Source organism: Penicillium daleae (assembly GCF_028827525.1).
Source record: "Penicillium daleae strain IBT 16125 chromosome Unknown utg000007l_segment0_segment0, whole genome shotgun sequence".
NCBI lineage: Eukaryota > Fungi > Ascomycota > Eurotiomycetes > Eurotiales > Aspergillaceae > Penicillium > Penicillium daleae.
Window position 1 is genome coordinate 1527337 of NW_026623155.1, and position 19122 is coordinate 1546458.

At 46.7% G+C, this 19122-nt stretch overlaps 3 protein-coding genes across 3 annotated transcripts; 1 reads left to right on the forward strand and 2 right to left on the reverse strand.

Moving 5' to 3' along the window:
- Positions 1 to 1845: 1845 nt before the first annotated feature.
- Positions 1846 to 7243, forward strand: N7458_007717 (uncharacterized protein; the record flags this gene model as incomplete). The annotated part of the gene is made up of 15 exons (XM_056911099.1): positions 1846 to 2680; positions 2738 to 2789; positions 2886 to 2942; positions 3022 to 3558; positions 3630 to 3713; positions 3767 to 3826; positions 3893 to 4082; positions 4140 to 5346; positions 5472 to 5572; positions 5635 to 6050; positions 6118 to 6404; positions 6479 to 6817; positions 6898 to 6989; positions 7055 to 7149; positions 7198 to 7243. 15 exons carry the CDS (start codon positions 1846 to 1848, stop codon positions 7241 to 7243), a joined length of 4398 nt encoding a protein of 1465 aa, XP_056763925.1.
- A 684-nt stretch (positions 7244 to 7927) lies between these two features.
- Positions 7928 to 9811, reverse strand: N7458_007718 (MFS transporter; the record flags this gene model as incomplete). The annotated part of the gene is made up of 4 exons (XM_056911100.1): positions 7928 to 8620; positions 8693 to 9189; positions 9252 to 9438; positions 9485 to 9811. The coding sequence occupies 4 exons, from the start codon at positions 9809 to 9811 to the stop codon at positions 7928 to 7930; spliced, it is 1704 nt and encodes a 567-aa protein (XP_056763926.1).
- Positions 9812 to 11093: 1282 nt separating this feature from the next.
- On the reverse strand, positions 11094 to 12559 carry N7458_007719 (fungal specific transcription factor domain-containing protein; the record flags this gene model as incomplete). Its single annotated transcript, XM_056911101.1, has 4 exons — positions 11094 to 11104; positions 11279 to 12035; positions 12240 to 12400; positions 12457 to 12559. 4 exons carry the CDS (start codon positions 12557 to 12559, stop codon positions 11094 to 11096), a joined length of 1032 nt encoding a protein of 343 aa, XP_056763927.1.
- Between the last annotated feature and the right edge of the window lie 6563 nt (positions 12560 to 19122).

Consider the following 19122-nt stretch of genomic DNA (forward strand, 5'->3'; position numbering starts at 1 on the left):
GACATTTTGTGAGACTTGCGCTCGAGTATTCGGGTGCAAAAAAGCAACCATTGGCGTCTTTGGATGCAAAGGATTGACTCTGTTGAAGAGGCGTATCTGCCGTTGCTATCCCCTTAGCTTTTTCTGTGGCCGCGGAAGCAACATCAGATAATTGAAAGAAGTCTGCCCCAAAGTCATTGCGTTGTAATGCCGTATCCCCATGGTCAAAAAAGGTAACTCCTTGCGTCAAGAGAGTTCTTTTGCCCATACAGTCTGCTATTCGGCGAAGGAAAAGCGAATCAGCGATACGAAGCGGACTTCTAGTTGTTTCATAATGGAGAACATACCTTCTGGCCACTGGATGCGGAAGCGAATCCAGGTCTTCTTAATCTTAGTGGCTTCAGTGATTTTTAAATGTAACTGACCCCGAAGAATATTACATTTCTTTGTGCTGGGGTCATCTTTGTTGTATATCTCGAGAAACACGGCGGGTTCAGTCAGAGAAATGTTGAATTGCACTCCCTTTCCCGTTGCTTTATGCGGCTCAAGGACCGAGTTGGGAAGAAGCGCTGTGGAATCTCGCATCCTAAATTTGGATGGATGCCAAAGGTCGAATGTGCAACGCGTCATGAATATTGCAGTCGCGGAGGCGGAGAGTCGAAGAAGAATCACAAAAGGAAAGAATTTGAAATTCAAAAAGTATGCAGCATCAACCAGTGACACTGCAACTGATCTGGGAAATGGAAACATGTCAGAGTATCAATATAAAGATTGCCCATGGACTAGCGTGAGCGGGTTATAAGGCAACTAATACGCGCTGGGTTTACCCAAGGCTAATCAAACCCCGTCCCATGAGTTGTTAGTCTTCGGAGCGGATATTCATCTAGGGAATCCGAAGAGCACCGTCATGCCGAAAGAGTTTGTGATGAAGGCAGATATGGAAAGCGCGGCCAGCCACATGATTTTTTGAGCAGGCGTGTTAGTGGCCGCCTCAGCTCTGAAAATTGACCGTTGTGAACTGGACGAAAGGAACGGTTCAGCGGCCCTCGCTTTACTCAGAATGAAAATTTGGACGATTCATTGGCTGTTTTAGGAGCAGGAGCAGCATATTGATGTCCTAGAACGCGATAAATAACTCTGTAGGCTCTGTAGAGTTCACAGGTATGGGCCATTATGTGTGTTAGGCGGGTCTTATCGAGTGTCTTTCACGAAACGCGAAACACCGTCTTTTAGTCCCACACCCTTACTTTTTACCACAGAATGCTCGGGTGTGGTCAATCGCCATTAATCTGCAATAGATAGATAAGCCGCTTTCCCATGGTACGATGCAGCAGTTCGGTATGGTAACCGTAGTTTAATGAGCAGATATAGAAGGCGCTTGTATTTCATTGGCTGTTGTGGACGGAATTCCGGGGTCACAGGCCTTATTGCGGAGTCGGAGGTGGCTGTGAATCTTAATTGCTCGGGCCGATCTTAGGCCGATACCTGCCATATCAGAGCCGATGCTCTCAACGTCGGAGCAAGTGGGACGGAGAAGGTGATCTTCCTCCGCGAATGCGGGCCTTATCACACGATTAGAGGTGACTGTGAATCTTAGTTGCCTCGCGCGGATACTTGCAACGTCGGAGCAATCAGGACGGAGAAGATGGTTTTCCTCACCGAACCAAGGGTCCATGAGCCAGTGCTCATGTCGAAGGCGGATTCGCCTTCTCAGAGATGTGGGCTGGCTGGCATTGTATAAAGGGCGGCAAGACGACAGCTCACAGGGGAACGTCCGATACTTTCAAAGCGCAGTCTCTCATACAGGCGGTGCCCCTTTGTCGGAAATTTTAATCGATATTCAGTACATAGGCGAAGTGATTCACGATGTCACCTCCTCGGAATGCAGACGAGATGCCCCGCACTGAGAGCTCTTCGACAGGATCGAGCTTAGGTTTTTCAAATTACGAAATCACCAGCCCGATATCACGATCGGTGACGGACCTTGATATTGGCGCCATTTCGCGGATCGCTTCCTCGACTTCCATCCCAGGGCGACAGACAGAGGGCCGAGGGGCGGGGCTGCATACAATTGTAGAAGATGACCCGGCGCTCGACCCGACCAGGAAGGAGTTTGATCCCTACGAATGGGCTCGCACCAAGCTCAACTTGCTGGACGAGGAAGGCGTTTTGCGCAAACATGCAGGGGTTGTGTTTAAGAACCTCAACGTCTCCGGGTCTGGCGCGGCGCTACAGCTACAAGAAGTGGTGAGCTCGGCTCTGCTCGCTCCGTTTCGGCCAGCCAGCTACAGAGATATCATACATTCAGCGCCCAAGAGACAAATTCTACATGACTTTGACGGGGTGCTGAGAAGCGGCGAAATGCTCATGGTTCTCGGTCGACCGGGCAGCGGCTGCTCAACGTTCCAGAAGACAATCTGCGGTGAGTTACATGGGCTCAACTTGCATCCAGACTCCGTTATGCACTACAACGGGATCCCCATGAAAAAGATGCAGGAAGAGTTTAAGGGGGAGTGTGTCTATAATCAGGAGGTGGATAAGCATTTTCCACACCTGACCGTTGGTGAAACACTGGAATTCGCTGCATCGGCCCGAACACCATCTCATCGGTTGTCGGGTGTGTCTCGCCAACAATTTGTTAAGGAGACAACCCAAGTTGCTATGGCAGTTCTGGGTCTTTTCCATACATACAACACCCGAGGTCAGCTTTGAATGGTGATATGTGCCGTGGTTGCATTAGCTGAGTCATATTTTGCAGTTGGCGACGATTATATTCGAGGAGTATCTGGCGGAGAACGAAAGCGTGTCAGGTAAGGGATCTATTTTCCCTCCTCTTGCCTCTGCCCTACGATCAATCAGCTATCTCAACTTCCCCGTACGAACAGGGGCTGACAATGACATAACAGTATCGCAGAGATGGCCCGTAAGATGCAACTCTTATCCTGGGAAGTTGGGGAGGTGTTGTGAGTGAGCGTGGCTAACCTATTCTCTTCCTTCGCCGGTCGCAGTCGCACGAGCTCCCCTTGCTGCCTGGGACAACAGTACCCGGGGTCTAGACGCTGCCAGTGCTCTGGAATTTGTGAAAGCACTGCGAATCTCGGCCGATCTAACCGGAAGTTGCCATGCGGTAGCCACCTATCAGGCATCTCAAGCAATTTATGATGTCTTCGATAAGGTGATTGTCTTGTATGAAGGTCGCGAAATATACTTTGGGCCATGCATTCAGGCAGAAAGATATTTCTCTGATATGGGCTGGGAAAATCCTCCTCGACAAACGGTTGGAGACTTTCTTACTTCCGTTACCAACCCTCACGAGCGCAAAGCCCGTGAAGGAATGGAGGATAGGGTTCCGCGAACTCCCAAAGAGTTTGAGAACTACTGGAAAAGAAGCCCTGAATACGCTGCACTTCTAAAAGATATCAGACAGTACGAAAACGAATATCCCCTGGGAGGCCAGGGGCAAGAAGGTGTGACAGCCGGGAAGCGTATGGAGCAGGCAAAGCACGTCCGACCAAAGAGTCCATACCTCATTTCGGTTCCAATGCAACTCAAACTTTGCATGAAACGGGCCTATCAGAGGTACGTCCAACAGGATTATTCCTTTTCGCTTTTGGGAGAACCAAGAGATTTCTAAAATATGACTTCCTTAGGATATGGAATGACAAAGCTTCCACGCTAACGGTGCTTGTTGGCCGAATTGTTATGTCCTTGGTGGTTGCGTCAATATTTTTCAAGTAAGTTTGCTATGAATCTTACGGAATTGACCATTTCTGACTATATTCTGCAGCACCCCAGATGCCACTGCTGGATTCTTCGCCAAAGGCTCACTTCTCTTTTTTGCTACCCTGTAAGCCCGATAGTCTCCATATGAGGATCTGACTTGACGAGTACTCTGCTGACTCTGAACATATAGACTCAATGCGCTGATCAGCGTGACGGAAATCAATTCCCTCTACGATCAGCGTCCTATAGTGGAGAAACAAGCTTCCTATGCGTTTGTGCACCCTTTTGCAGAGGCCTTTGGGGGGATCATGGCCGACCTGCCCATCAAGCTCGCGTCTGCAGTATTGTTCAATACAACGATCTATTTTCTTGGCAGTCTGGTAAGTCAACAATCCTCCAAAGCGTATTACCTGTTTCAGCTCTGACATTTTTGAAAGCGCTATACTGCATCCCAATTTTTCATCTTCTTCCTCTTCAGCTTCATGTCAACTATGATAATGTCCGCCATGTTCCGTACTTTGGCAGCAGTGACGCGAAGCGTTGCCCAGGCCATGGCTTTGGCTGGACTCTTGATCCTCATGCTTGTCATCTATGCAGGGTTCGTGGTTCCTACGCCGGAGATGCATCCATGGTTCTCCTGGTTACGATGGCTAAATCCACTTTTCTACACCTTCGAGAGTCTCATTGCCAATGAATTTCATGGGCAAAATTTTACATGCTCTCAGTTTATTCCTGGATATCCAAGCTTATCTGGTGAAGCCTTTATCTGTTCTGTGCCTGGATCTACGGCAGGGTCAAGAACTGTATCTGGGGACTCCTTCATCTACGCGCAGTATCGCTACAGTCACCACCACGAATGGAGAAATCTCGGGATACTAATTGGTTTCTGGGCATTCTTTACCTGCGCATATCTCCTTGCCACGGAGTTGAATTCTGCCACGTCGTCAACAGCTGAATTTCTTGTCTTCCGTCGAGGTCACGTTCCTTCCTACATGCGACCAACTACTGAGGATACAGAGAAGACTCATACCCTCCAAACAACGGCACTGGAGCCGCTGGCAGAGGGCGACGAACCTATTGATTTTAGTAAAGTCATGCCAGAGCAGCAGAGCATCTTTACCTGGCGGGACCTCTGTTACGATATACCCGTCAAAGGAGGGCAACGCCGCCTTCTAGATCATGTTTGCGGTTGGGTGAAGCCAGGAACTCTCACAGCATTGATGGGCGTATCTGGAGCAGGAAAAACCACATTACTGGACGTCCTTGCCCAACGGGTGACTATTGGGGTGGTCACTGGTGACATGTTGGTTAACGGATCTACTTTACCAGCAAGCTTTCAACGACAAACGGGGTACGTGCAGCAACAGGATCTTCACCTCGCTACATCTACTGTACGCGAGGCTTTGAGATTTAGTGCAATGCTTCGGCAGCCTAAGCACGTTTCCAAGGCAGAGAAATATGCCTACGTGGATCAAGTCATCACAATGCTGAATATGAATGACTTTGCGGAGGCTGTTGTTGGTATACCGGGAGAAGGCCTGAATGTGGAGCAGCGAAAACTCCTAACCATCGGAGTCGAACTTGCGGCCAAGCCAAGACTCCTCTTATTCCTTGATGAGCCGACAAGCGGGCTAGATTCTCAGAGTGCTTGGTCCATTTGCGCCTTTCTCCGCAAACTCGCCAATAACGGACAAGCAGTCCTGTCAACAATTCATCAGCCAAGCGCCGTCTTATTTCAGCAGTTTGATCAGCTTCTGTTCCTTGCCAAGGGGGGAAACCTGTCTACTTCGGCGAGATTGGGGAGCAGTCCAGAACATTGCTGAGCTATTTCGAGCGTAATGGAGCAAGATCGTGTGTTCCATCAGAGAACGTAAGTGAAAAACCCAGCCTCGCTTGAAGGTCCTTTGCAAGATTCTAATACTCTGATTACAGCCTGCTGAATACATGCTGGAGATTATTGGCGCAGGCGCATCTGGCCATGCGACTAAAGACTGGCCGGTTGTTTGGAAAGAAAGTCCTGAAGCCCGTGAGGTGGAAGCCGAGTTAGATCGCATCCATGCTACGGCATCTGCTCCTAACGTTGGAACTGCAATGATCAATGGAGAATCAGACGACCAGGAAGAATATGCCATGCCGCTCACCGCTCAGTTGTGGTGGGTTACTCGCCGTGTATTTCAACAGTACTGGCGTGAGCCAGCCTACATTGGGGCAAAGTTCATGCTTGGTGTCGTGTCGGCTTTGTTCATCGGGTTTTCCTACTTCATCCCAGGACAATCTATCCAGGGGATACAGAACCGACTATTCAGTTCCTTCATGTTGACTTCAATTTTCTCCACTTTAGTCCAACAGTAAGTCTGGATCGCTGCTCCCCACACCACACCCTTCGAAGCTTTTGTCCCCTAACCAAGCTGATAGGATAATGCCGAAATTTGTGACTCAGCGTTCTTTGTACGAGGTGCGGGAACGGCCATCCAAAACTTATTCATGGGTGGCATTTGTCGTCTCGAATATCGTCGTGGAAATTCCATACCAGATCTTCCTAGGAGTCCTCGTCTGGGCGAGCTACTATTATCCCATCTACGGGGCCAACCAGAGCTCGGATAAACAGGGACTGATGTTGATGCTTGTTGTTCAATTCTTCCTTTTCACCTCGACCTACGCAGACCTGGTGATCTCCGCCTTGCCAGATGCCGAAACTGCAGGTACGTCATTTCCCAAGTCAGAAAACAAATAATCTGTTGAGAGCAATAGCTTACACTAGTTCAACGTCTAATAGGGACCGTTGCGACATTGTCTTTTGCCCTCATTCTAACGTTCAACGGAGTCATGCAGAGTCCGACCGCCCTTCCTGGATTCTGGATTTTCATGTACCGTGTCTCGCCTCTGACATATTTGATCGCGGGAATGTGCGGTAATGCACTGCACGGACAGCCGATTCAATGCTCTAGCGGAGAGCTTAGTGTATTTTCTCCGCCTCAAGGCCAAACCTGCGGTCAATACCTTGCGGATTGGATGAGTGTATCTCCGGGTCAGCTCAACAACCCGTCTGCTGTGACGGATTGCGAATTTTGCGCATTCGCCACCGCAGACCAGTACCTGTCCTTGAGCAAAATCTGTAAGTGGGCAAGCTGCTTCATCTCCCTTCGGGGTGACTGCTTGGTGGCCGTACAAATGCTAATCATTATCATGTATCAGACTACAGTCAACGCTGGCGCAACTTTGCAATCGGCTGGGCTTATATTGGGTTTAACATTGCAGGAGCTACAATCCTGTACTATATTTTCCGTGTTCGCCACTACAAGCCAAGGTTACTTCCATGGGTAGTGACTGCCTGCAGACAAGTCTTACATAGATTGTTGAGAAGAAGATCGGGAAGAGTCCCGCAAGAGAAGAAGGCCGAGAACAACCGGGTCCTCTGACATCGTTACTTGGTGTGCGGTTCAAAGGGTGTGTTTTTATTTATCCAGTCAGGTAAGCATGGTGACCACAAGCCAGTGGTGGTTCACCAAAGTCGAAATACGGACACCATGGTGTTCAGTGAGGATCAGCCATTTCTATTTGTCACTTAGAACCCACACTCGGGGTGGAAAATATGTGATTTCCTTGCATGTTTGAATTTATATGTTTATCCCACACAAATTGTTGGTTTAAAAATTAACTATTACTGGAGTTTTCATGGCCACTGATTGGACAGCCACTTTCGTATTCCGACAGTAGCTCACTTACCAGACCAGACTCGGTCCTAAAGCCGTTCCTTGTTTACCAATACAGATATATTATTAGCAGTCACACAAACCCCGCGACTTGAAAAACTTAACTGCAAAAAGCCGCCTCAGATTCGTGTGATAGTGTCCAGGAATAACTTTCAGCCCTGAGCGTCCTCCAAGACGGTCATCCAGCGTCGCCAAGCGGACTGGTTGCGCTGTCAATATAGCCAAAGGAAAACTGCAATGCAATATTTTCACTTAGAAACTGACGCTGACGTTCTATTGAGCGTGATAGACAAGAATTATTGAGCACTGTAGGCCCTTCGCACTGTGAAGACGCTTGGTTCTCGATGCGCGCATACGTGAGAGTTTCGAAGGCCCGTAGATTCTAGCCAACCTTGAATCTTACCTGACGTTGAGGATGGTAGTCATTTTGTAAATGGATGAAAACATCCAGAAAGTCTCCTTGGAAGGAAATGTGAAGGAATTCGAATTATATGAATGTAGTAAACTCCCCTCTAGTCATCGTGTTGCGCATATTTGCTGCGATTCCGAATCCGCTTGCCAAACTTGTACAGGACAAATGGATATGGGACGAATAGCAACGACAAGCACCCAAGCAATGTACAGGCCCAGCCGACACCCAGGTTGAGGAACATTTGGGTCGCAAAGAGGGGGAAGGCACCACCGAAAGACGACCGTAAGAAATCATTCCCGGCAAGGACAGAGGCTGCGTACTTTGGATACGCACTTGCCTCATAGCAGAAGATGCTGTTGAAGATAAGACAGCTTCCGATAGAAAAAAGCACCGAGGCAATGATAGGCACAATCCAGTGGATACTAGCGAAGTTTCCAGTCCATCCAAACCAGAAGAGTGATATGGGCAGGCACAACGCTCCTAAACATGCTGGAGGAAGATGTTCTTCCGGAGGAAGATAGCCGTTCACGTCAATATGCTTGGATTGCCGGCGAAGTTTCCAACAAAAGTATCCCGGAATAGCGAAACAAACAGCCCCTACCAGAATACCAAGAAATGCCAGCCCATTTTCCCCTGGGTTGAAGCCGCGCTTTAATTCAAAGACAATCGGAAAAGCCTCGAACCAGATATACAAGATCCCGTAGATAAGGGCTATGTAGAGGTTCATCAGGAACACGATGGGCTCGAAGAAGCACAATTGAAACGGCCGGAGGAGAGCTTCAAAGAGGACATCCTACTTGGACTGTTAGTCTTCACATTGTCAAGGTGGAAGTAAGGGCATGCAAATTCGGCTATTCAGGCTTACCCTGGGATTGACACGGGCAATCTCAATCTCAGCCTCAGATGCGTACCTCTGATCGCCGGTGATCCGGCGGATCCGGCGGGCACGTCGACTGAGGATATTAACTGCAAATGTTTCTGGAAGTAAGATAAAAAGAACCACAAGAGTAAAGCCAGATATCCAAAGCAACTCCCAAATAGTCCATGTCCAACCTTTGGCGGAATATGCAAATCCTCCTACTAGAGGCCCGAGCACAGGAGCCGAAATTGCAAAGCATCCCCAGATTGCAATCATATAGTCTCGGGTTCTGATGTCCCAGATATCCGCCATAGAAGCTGCACCTGTAGCAAGGACAGGTGAGCCGAAGAAGCCGGTCAAGAATCGAAATGCTAAGAGCATGCCGAAGTTCTTCGCGTAAATTATAGCAAATTGAAAGAAAACGAAGACTGTCAGAGTGAAAACATACACTGGACTTCTTCCCACAGCGGGCAGCTCCGATAAAGGTGCCCAAATCATGGGACCTGGAGTATATCACGTCAGGGTTGGCTAAGAGAAATCGGTCCAGGGAGGAAATGCAGCTCACCAAGTCCGTATCCGAGTACGAACAGTGTCAATCCGAGTAACGCAGCTTCTTTACTCACATTAAATTGCTTCGATACCCCTGGTATTCCAGGTGTGTATATTGCGGAGCCAATGTAAATAGAAAATGTGAGAAGCCAGATGAGCGAGCTGACAAAGAATTTCTTTCTGGTACTCCAGTTCTGAGGGTTCTAGGGACATCAGTTGGAGCTCTCATTTCGCAGAAAAGCGTCTCACCTCGCTATCATCCGGGCCTCCCCAACCGATTATCACAGGTGTCTTTCCTTTTGGCCCACGCCATGGACCTGCTAAAGCACTATTTAGAGAAGGTCTCCGTCGGTGCCGGTGGGAAGCTTGCGAAATAACCGTGTATAGTCCATATGATTGAGGAAGTTCCTTTTCGCTGGTTGCCGTGGATTCTTCATGCTGTTCAGCGTCCGCAGAGGTTTGTATGTATGTTCTCCAAGCTAATTCATGCGCCTCTTCTGGATATGGTAAAAGTATTGTACCACTGAAGATACGGAGTAGTTTGCCGAACGCTGAGTCGCGAAAGATCTCAATCATGTTAGAGACTTCGACGTAATTGGAGATTGTAATAGATAAACCACGTCGGTCAGTGATAAAGCAACCCATTCCAGTGCCTGTAGGGGAGGTGGGGAGGCTTTTCCATTTTACACCTTCACAAACATGAATAGACTTTTCTAGCTTTCATCCTATTCGTATCTTACTGGCCAAAGAGATCCGTGGTTACTTCAGAAAGCCGCACGTCAACTGCCCGCCAAGTAAATAGAGGCTATAACGCTAGGCCCTTACGGAGGTTTGGTCTTAGTCTTGACGCCATCCAGAGGTAAGAGCCAGCCAATCTGATAAATTCGTGCTTGGAAACCCGCCCGCCACAAATGAAGTTTGAACACAGCTCTCCACCTGAGGGAGGTCCAGCTGACAGAATGATCACGGAGCGAGAGTAGGTTATGGTCTGTCTTAACACGAAGCATACAGACCGGTACAGTAACCTGTATTTTTTGACTGGTACTTGGAAAGAAACTGATCCGTAAGGTCTCGTAAATGGAACGTAAACTTGGTACAAACAAAAAGTTCAAACCGTCTCTAGGTGGTAACGAAACCCCACTTTCTCCAGGATTAGTCATCTCACCTGGACTTCAAGGCCGCAAACCCGTCCATATACCTGGTCAGCAGTTCTTTTGTTACAGCGTATGGTGTTACAGCCTATGGCCTAACCCTCATCATGTCAGTGATAGCTCCATCAACTTTCAGTCGTATGATTTGAGCAAGGCTCTTCCCTGAATGATGTTGCTTATAAAATCTTTCCCAAATCAAGAGAGAATCGTACATACACGAGATATTCCACGGTACTCGATAGATACTTAGACTAATTGATCAACAAATGTCAGCATAAATTGAAAGCGGGACACGTTTGTCTCGAAACCATGCACAATTTTGCAAAATGACACCTCAATTCAGTGACCTGGGGCTTCCCCCAAGATGCCCATGAACCAGAGAACCCCCAGCAAATCCCAAATGCGAAAAGCTTGCCCCCGTCCTCCTGTCAAGCCCTAACGGTCCTGGTTCATCGAAGTATGAGTTTATATCAGTATGTATTAGTTGTGGCAAGGAAGTGTGATACACAGGGCTGATCAAGTCATCATCACTGATGGTAGATCTTGGTGGTGGAAAACCTCCAGTGATATTGGCTGGGGACCCCGTAGCATTAGTGGCTGCGATATCGTGAGGCAAGGCCTTGTGGTTATCCCCTCAGACTTCGATTGGATAAGGATGTCATGAGCTATTTCCGTCATTTTTTGAAAGACCTCAGCCAGCAGCAAAGCTAGTGGTGAGCTGCTGGTGGTCAGAGCGTTTAACATAGAATCCATTATAATATGAAGCAGGTTTAGATCGTCTGAATTGCTTGAGTCAAGAGGGTGTTCGAGTAAATTAATGAAAATGTCGAAAAAGGCAGAGAGAGGATAATATGATAAGTAGCTGAAGATGTGTCAGCTTGCTTTGACGTACAAAACTCCACAAAATATTGGAAGGGATCATACCGTGCCAGGTTGCTCCGAAACGCATTCCCGCTCTGCTGTAACATGTCGAGAAGCTCAGCTGTATGTCTCGCAGCGGAGAGACATTTATTGCGGCTGGAAATCCCACGAGAGCTGGGCAAGGAAGTGGTTATGCAGAATGAATGGTCGGTTGAATCCAAAGGGTCCCAGTAACTCTCCGTTCGATAGAGCATTAATTGGCAGTTGTAGTATTCAGCGTGTAACAACAATGTCATAGTACTAAACACTGCATTTGGATTATGCAGTGCTCGTGGAATTGATAGCATATCTTTAGGCAGAGACTTTTGCCAGATGATGAGCTTCTCCTCAAGATTTTGCAGGGTAGCGAGCCGTTCTGCTTGGCAATCGCCTCTTAGAGAACGAATGGAGTAGAGTTTTGTGTAGATCTCGCTCTTGATCCTGTTGAGCTTCACAAATTGCGCGAACCCGTCTTTAACTTGGGACGGCTGCGATATTCGCCCGAGAGTAGGTTCGCTGACTTCGATGTCTTCTTCGCAAATAGTGGGCGGACGTCCAAGTCGAAGGCTTATGCCTCTGTCCAATACGTACAGAACCCAAAAGACGTTTCGTCGCTCTTCCACTTCACTCAATGTTAGATGTGAATCCACTAGTGTCCGGTGCAAGCCCAAGCCAAGAGCAAGGCGCACTGCTGCTCCAATGGCCATATAACTAGCCTCGGCGTCTAGAAGCATGTCAAGGATCAATGCCTGGAGCAGAAGGTTAATGTAAATTCTATCATTTTGACCCGACAGAATGAGAAGACTAACCATCCCGATAAGGGCTTGGACACCCATAAGCTCTCTGCAACTGTATGCCAGCCGGGTAAAAACAGAATAGCAATTTTGAAGACAGCTCAGGGCGTGTACGGGCCCAGTGGCTTTTCCTAGAGTAGCCGAAGAATGCGTACCTACCTCATCTTCAAAGACAAGTTCACCAATGCCGAGCACAGCATGAAGTGTGGCATACCAGGAGACGCTGGTAGGTGGGTTGTCTGAGTATTGCTGATTGAAAAGACCCATGAATCGTTCTTGATCATACAGAGGTATGATAGAGTTCACATATGTAAAGAAAACTACGCTACATTAGCCTTTTATTGGTCATAGGTATAAGAAAGACTAGGGGTCTGACAGTTGATAGTGAGGATCGCCGACTCTTTGGATGGAATCGATGTTACGTGGTCTGGCGCGAGTTGCTGACACGCGGACGTCATCTCTTCGGACCAACCAAGCATGTATATCCGTGCTCGGTTGGAAATAAAGTCGGACAATTCCGTCGATCCAGTGAGATCTGAAACCCTCCGTAAACCGCGGGGGGATAGAAGTGAAAAACCAGACGCAGATCCTACTCAGAACCGCACTTGTGAGCAATCCCGCAGGCTTTTTTGAAAATAAAAGGAAATAAAAAGATTTACCAATAAAGCTCGAGAACCCCATGCGGTCTGTCAAATAGAATGAGGGTTCTTTATCACCGGCAACGGTCAAAAATGGAGCACCATGGTCGTGGTCTGCTAATTTACTCCTCGATAGGGACGCAAGCGACTCCAGCCGCTCCAGCTGACTTTTCATCTCAGTAATTGCGTTTCTGTGCATTTCATTTGAATCTCAGTATGTGCATAAGTAGACCAAGAAGCAATTTTGAGCTCTTTCTGCTGTGAGTGTGGTACAGTTTTGGAGCCTGGCTTCCGGGCTTTAGGAGAAAATGCGCATTTTTGACCTCGATGTGAGCACCGACTACAATTCGCACCTCTTCTCTCACATCGGACCTGTGTATGGAATATGAGTGTCAACACATCAGATCACTATGACTGAATCTTTCAAGCTCAACTACCTTTGCTTTGCTGCACGCGTCACAGGAAGCACGCATTGAAATACGAGAATTGGGTAGTGACAGCATTTCATCTGGTAGGGACCTCTGCAGCAACTACACACTCTCAATCTCGGGGATGTAGTTTGCATTCGCATCAAAGGTTGTCCAGACGCAGTGCGACTGTTTCCCAGGCTCGCGAGCTCTCAGAGTATTGCCGGCACGTTTCTTAGGCTCGCAAAAACGGCTCTGCAGAGTTGTTTATTTAGATGCGTAAGAACTTTATTCTAATGTACGATCTCCATAAAGCCACTGCTACTGACGTCATAGGAAATTCAAAATTAGTGACTCGTTCCAAGCGCTACGAAATTACGCTTTTTTGCCACAGGTGATACTTTCCAAACTACCAATTTGGCGAATATAAATTAAAACACCTCTTAAAAAAGTGAACATTAGACCGTGGTACGGGAGAATTCACGGGCTTGGTGGCTGGAGGTAGTAAAAGTGAGGTGTAGTACCGCGGCAATCAGCGCCATGGTGCCAAGAGGCCGCGGTTTCAGACAGACCGGTGAACCAATAACGCTGTATCGGAGCTCAGCTAAGAGGGTCAGTACGGCAGTCGCCCGCGATCGGGGGAGATTCTCACCCTGTCCATTGCGCACTCACCCCTTCTAACTCACGCCGATGCAACGCTTTATGCATTGTAATTAGGAGTATTAGGGCATATATTTTATTTTCTCCTGGCAATCAGCACATACGACCATAGGGTGTGGAGAACAGGGCTTCCCGTCCGCTCAGCCGTACTTAAGCCACACGCCGGCCAGTTAGTAGTATGGTGGGTGACCACATGCGAATCCTGGCTGTTGTATGTTTTTTTTATTCTTGGAATTAATTTAGATGCGTTGGAAGGACTGCCCTTGCCGCTTTACTCTTCAGCCCCTTCAGGCTCCTTCACCTGAACACCCTGAATATCCCTGAAGCGCTGACGTGACCGCTCGGTTAAACCTTCCCTTTCTCCCACTCTCCTTCCCCCGGTCTCCCAACCCATGACTTTGGCTTTTTTGGGGCGCTGAGCTGATCCTGATCGAGCCTGGCCCGGAAAATAGATTTACCATTACCATTTCAAATGTCTGTGCCGTTTTGGGTTATCTCTTCTCCAAGGACGTGGAGAAGGTTCTGACCGAAGAGGTGCAGAAACAAATGGGTCGCTGCAATGCAAATGAGCAAAGTTGATTTAACCTCTCCCGTAACCTCACCCATGGTTTACTTCTCCAACCAAGCAAGTTGAATTGTCAATTTCCCTTTTTGTTCCCTTCCAACACTGACCCGGGCCTTGACATCCGCCGAGATCAATCCACGATACTCTAGAACTATTGATCCTGACCAGTTCAATCTACTAATAGCTAGCAGGCTCTCTAGCCTATCCAGTAATCGGGGAAGTTGCAAGCCGCTTCGCCTTGTACAAGCCTACCAGATTTACTTAGGCCCGAAGAGATATATGGATTACGTTCTCGTGTGGTACTAAAATTGGTTTTAATGTAAGTAGAATGTCCGGACTTTCATGTGATAAAAGTAGTATCTTGTCCTAGTGCACTATGGAGGCTGTATTATTATTGCACCGTTCACTACCGGGATATCTGTGAATCCGATGCTGATAACTATGATGTTGATGGGGTCGGTTAGGCGGTTTCGCCGGGGTCTAAGTTCCGGAGCGAAAGACCTATTTTCCCCATATTTTGCGTCTTAAAAAGAGCGTAACTTATGGACTACTTAATTACTAAGGATTTCTTGATCCAGATCTACGAAGGGGGAGACATTTTAGTTAGTAGGGGCTGCACGTGATCGTTTGCGAGCTTGTCAACCTCTGCCTTTGGATAGATTGTGTCCCACGGCTGTGTTCAAGCATAGAGAGTCCTCTGCTAAGACTGTGCCTATCCTTAGCTTAGAGTCCTCTAACGTCTCTCCGCGCGCGATACAAAGAGCAGGAATTGCTTTCATTATGATATCGATATCTTATACTAGTATAAACAATAGACTCTAGAGTAGGAATTATTATGGACCGGGCACGATCACGGCAGAAGTCAATCCACCTTTAAGTGAGCCAGATTAATCTGATGAGGTCAACCTGATTACGCAGTTAATAGCCCGATCCCGGGAGAGACCAGAACCTGCCAAAGCCTCTACTGACTATGCCGTTCCTCTATGACTAGGACTTGGTCAGTCGCGATATACCCGACTAAATTCGCGAGAGGGCATTGAGCCTAGTGTCTAGAGTACAAGAGTAGTGGTTAGTCCTCGGCGACTTGTTAAAAATGCGGGATAAATACGATGACTATACCGTATACGGACTTAGGAGGGGAAGTGTACCGTCCTGATTCCTGGTTAAGATAACCTTTGAACAGTACAATTCTAATCAATAGTGCGTGGGATACCGTAGTGATGTTATAATGCGGTACTGTAGCTATTTTAGCTTGAGAACTTTAGGTCTATTAACGTAGCAGCTGATTCTCTAGCTATCGTAGATACCAGCCACGGGTGCGGACCTAGCTTAACTACTAATCACTCTTTATTAAATTATAGGCCCTACTTATATCGCTAGGCAGATGGAATGATGCAAAGGAATGTGAATGTCACGTGGATCTTGTGCGTTAACGTCTAGTGGCCGTTTATTAGTATTTGAAACACAGTCCGCCTACTAGCAGAAAGATAAGTAGGGCAGGGTACTATGTTCCAAATACTAATGAACGCTGACTGTATACTTAGAAACTAACTAACTAACTAATATATAACTAACTCGTTGATAGTAGAGCCTAGAGGAAAGAGGAATTGATTAGAGGCGACGCCGGTTTGGCACCAGTCTCTAGAGCCTTGACCTCCTTCTTATCCGGGGGTACCTGCGGATGATCAATAGCATAAATAGTAAGAACTAGTGACCTAGATATAATTCAAAAATAGGCTCAAGTATCGATTTTATCATCCATCTATATTATTAAAGGTGTGGGAATCTCTTGAAAATAAAGGTCTATGAGGATCTGGGCAAGGTTTAGTGGAGCTAGAGTGCTATGTCGGTTTACCCGGTACACAGGACTAAGAGCCTAATATCTAGATAGTTGTGAATGGCCTATAGGGAATTCGCTGTCTGCACGCGCACAACACAACGTATACATGAAACAAGTGGATTTCTTATGGCCTATTCGAACCTTTGATAATTCCTACAGAATGCCTACCGTGGGACATCCGATAGCACTAAAAGGATGAGTATTATATCCTATAGGCGGGACTGGAAGGGCCGTGGGACTTCTAGGTCCAATAACGAGACTCCTATAGGTCTGAAAACACTGCAAACCACTGGAATTATTACTTATATTGTACTTTATTGTAGTGACTAGCAAGTAATCTATCTATATAAGGTAGTTAACTACGCCTGGCGGATGTCGTTATGCCTTTTTGGTTCTTTTTGTTACTCTTCAGTCTTCTACTCTCTACGTCACTAAAAGACTGCATATTGCACAATACACATCCCTAATATAGTGATTGTTCATTGTTATCGTGCGTTTGAGTTTCCCTTAGCATCGCCCTTTGGATACCTATTGTTACCTCGACCCGCCTGCTTTGCAGATTGCTACAGCAAGCATTCCCCGCTTCACTAGAAACGACAGCTAGACAAAGATAGACGAAGTACAGGATATAGCGGTCTAAGACAGCAGAACTACAGGGCCGAGCCCGTTATAATAGCGGGCTCAGGAACGACGTATATGCCGAGTGGGGCACTGACCTCGGTATTTAAGCATAGGTAAATTAGCTTTCTATATCGTGTGGAACACGATGTGAAAGCTTCTATTGGTGGACTATCGAGTAGGAAATTATACGTCACGTAGCGCTCGGCTTCCTATTCGGTGAATTTATCTAGACTTTTATACTCCTCGGATAATCTAGACCCTCTCAATCTAGAAAAAAATTGCTTTCGTTAAAAAGTCCTAAGGTTTGTGTCACTGGGATTAGAGTAGTCTAGATTTGATTAAAGTTAAAAATCTATGAAGTAGTGGCGAATGTCTTAATGACGATAGAGTGTGGCGTTTGCGGCCTGGAAGACTATCGAAATTATATACGTCTACTAGATGAATCCGATAACCAACTTTAAGCTTTATGGTAGTGATGTTATACCTACTGAAACAATAAGTATAGAAAGCTTGATTCTGAAGCTCTAGCTACTGAAGCTCGTGTATATTGTGCGTGGTCATTTTATTGCTAGGCCTTTTCATTAATCTTCGTCCCGTATCCGCCTCTCTCCTTCCTATTGATAATATAGGAGATAATACTTTCCGTCTACTCTTATTCACCTCTTTATAATCTTCATACTTGATAGAGTGTCTCCTATAAGTATAGGCACCTATGATATCCTCTAGCACTAAACAAGCCCCGGTGAAACTCCTTACGATAGATGGCGGGGGAGTTCGGGGGCTTTCTGCCTTAGTCCTCTTGGAGCAGCTAATAGATTCATCAAATAATAAGCGAGAAAAAGTGAACCTCCCGCCTCAGGAACCATGGGAAATGTTCGATATCATTAGGGGTACCAGCATAGGAGGGTTAGTTTCCCTTGTGTCTCCTCTCTACTGGGTTAGAATATCAAAACTCAATAACCTTCAGCCTGATTGCGGTTATGCTTGGACGATTGCGAATGTCTATTAAAGACTATAAGGACGTATACGTGAACCTCGCAGAACGTGCCTTCACAAAGAAAAATTTTATAGATCGGGTGATGGGTACGATCACTATCGGACCTCGATTTAAAACTCAGCCTCTGGAGGATGCTATTAAAACAATTATTGGTGAGGAATGGGAAACAAAGATCCTTAAAGAAGATAACATTGGCTGTCGAGTGTAAGCTATTTGCCAGGTCACTTCGCTAAGCCTACCAGTACTAATCGTCTATAGCTTTGTTATAGCTTACCTTCAACGAACTAATAAAGTGGCGATACTGAGAAGCTATAGAAACTTCCTGAGATCGAAGGCTGAGTAAGACATACTCTTGTCTCTTTAACTTCACCTGTGGCGGTAATTCTGATATTTGTCATGTGCTCAGGCTCGACAATATATATCTCTAGCAAGCCTGTCGGGCGACGTTAGCGGCGCTAACCTACTTTAAGCCGATCGAAGTTGATGGTATTATATACTCTGATAGTAGCCTTCTATACAATAACCCTATCCAACTTGTTTATAGTGAGGTAAGCGAAGTGTTTCCGGGAAGAGACTAACTTATAGTTAGTGTAGGCACTGGTCTTGAGAAAGTTATGAAATGGCAACCGTCTCTTTCTACGGTCGCCACGGACCTAGCAGGTCTCGCAACAGAAACGGAAAGGACCGCCGATGATTTCTACAGGCGAGATAGGGTAAGTACCGCGAAGGCTGGCAGGTATTTTCGTTTTAACGTACCCGGGCTTGGGAATATAGGACTCGAAGAGTCTAAGCAACTAGGCGACATAAAAGTGTTGACTCAAAGCTATATAAATGTTGCAGAAGTCGGGTATAAGTTCGATTCGTGTGCTTATCAACTTGCAGAAGGTATGTATGCTCTTCTTAATATCCCTATGGTCCCTGAAGTCGCCGTAAATAAAGATTCAACCTCCCAGGCTAAGGTTCTGGAAGAACGATTTCGAAAGTTAAAGGACTATTAATCTGTCCTAATTAGATCTCTAATATAAATTCAACGTTGAATCCCTCACAAAGTCCTCTAGAGATTTCTTTATTTATATATAGATGTACTATATTCGTTATGCAGTTAAGCGTTGAAGAGCACGAACGGGATCTGACTTAGAAGAATTATTTAGCGGGAGTAGAGATGCATAATAGTATACCGGATATCTTTGATAGTATACCCGATATCTATGACAATCTTCTAGACGCCGAATTCGACGCTGCAAGTAAAGAGCGTCTCTCTTCTTGCCTCGAGGGTATACGTCGAAATATCCTTAGCTAGATCGACGACTAGGC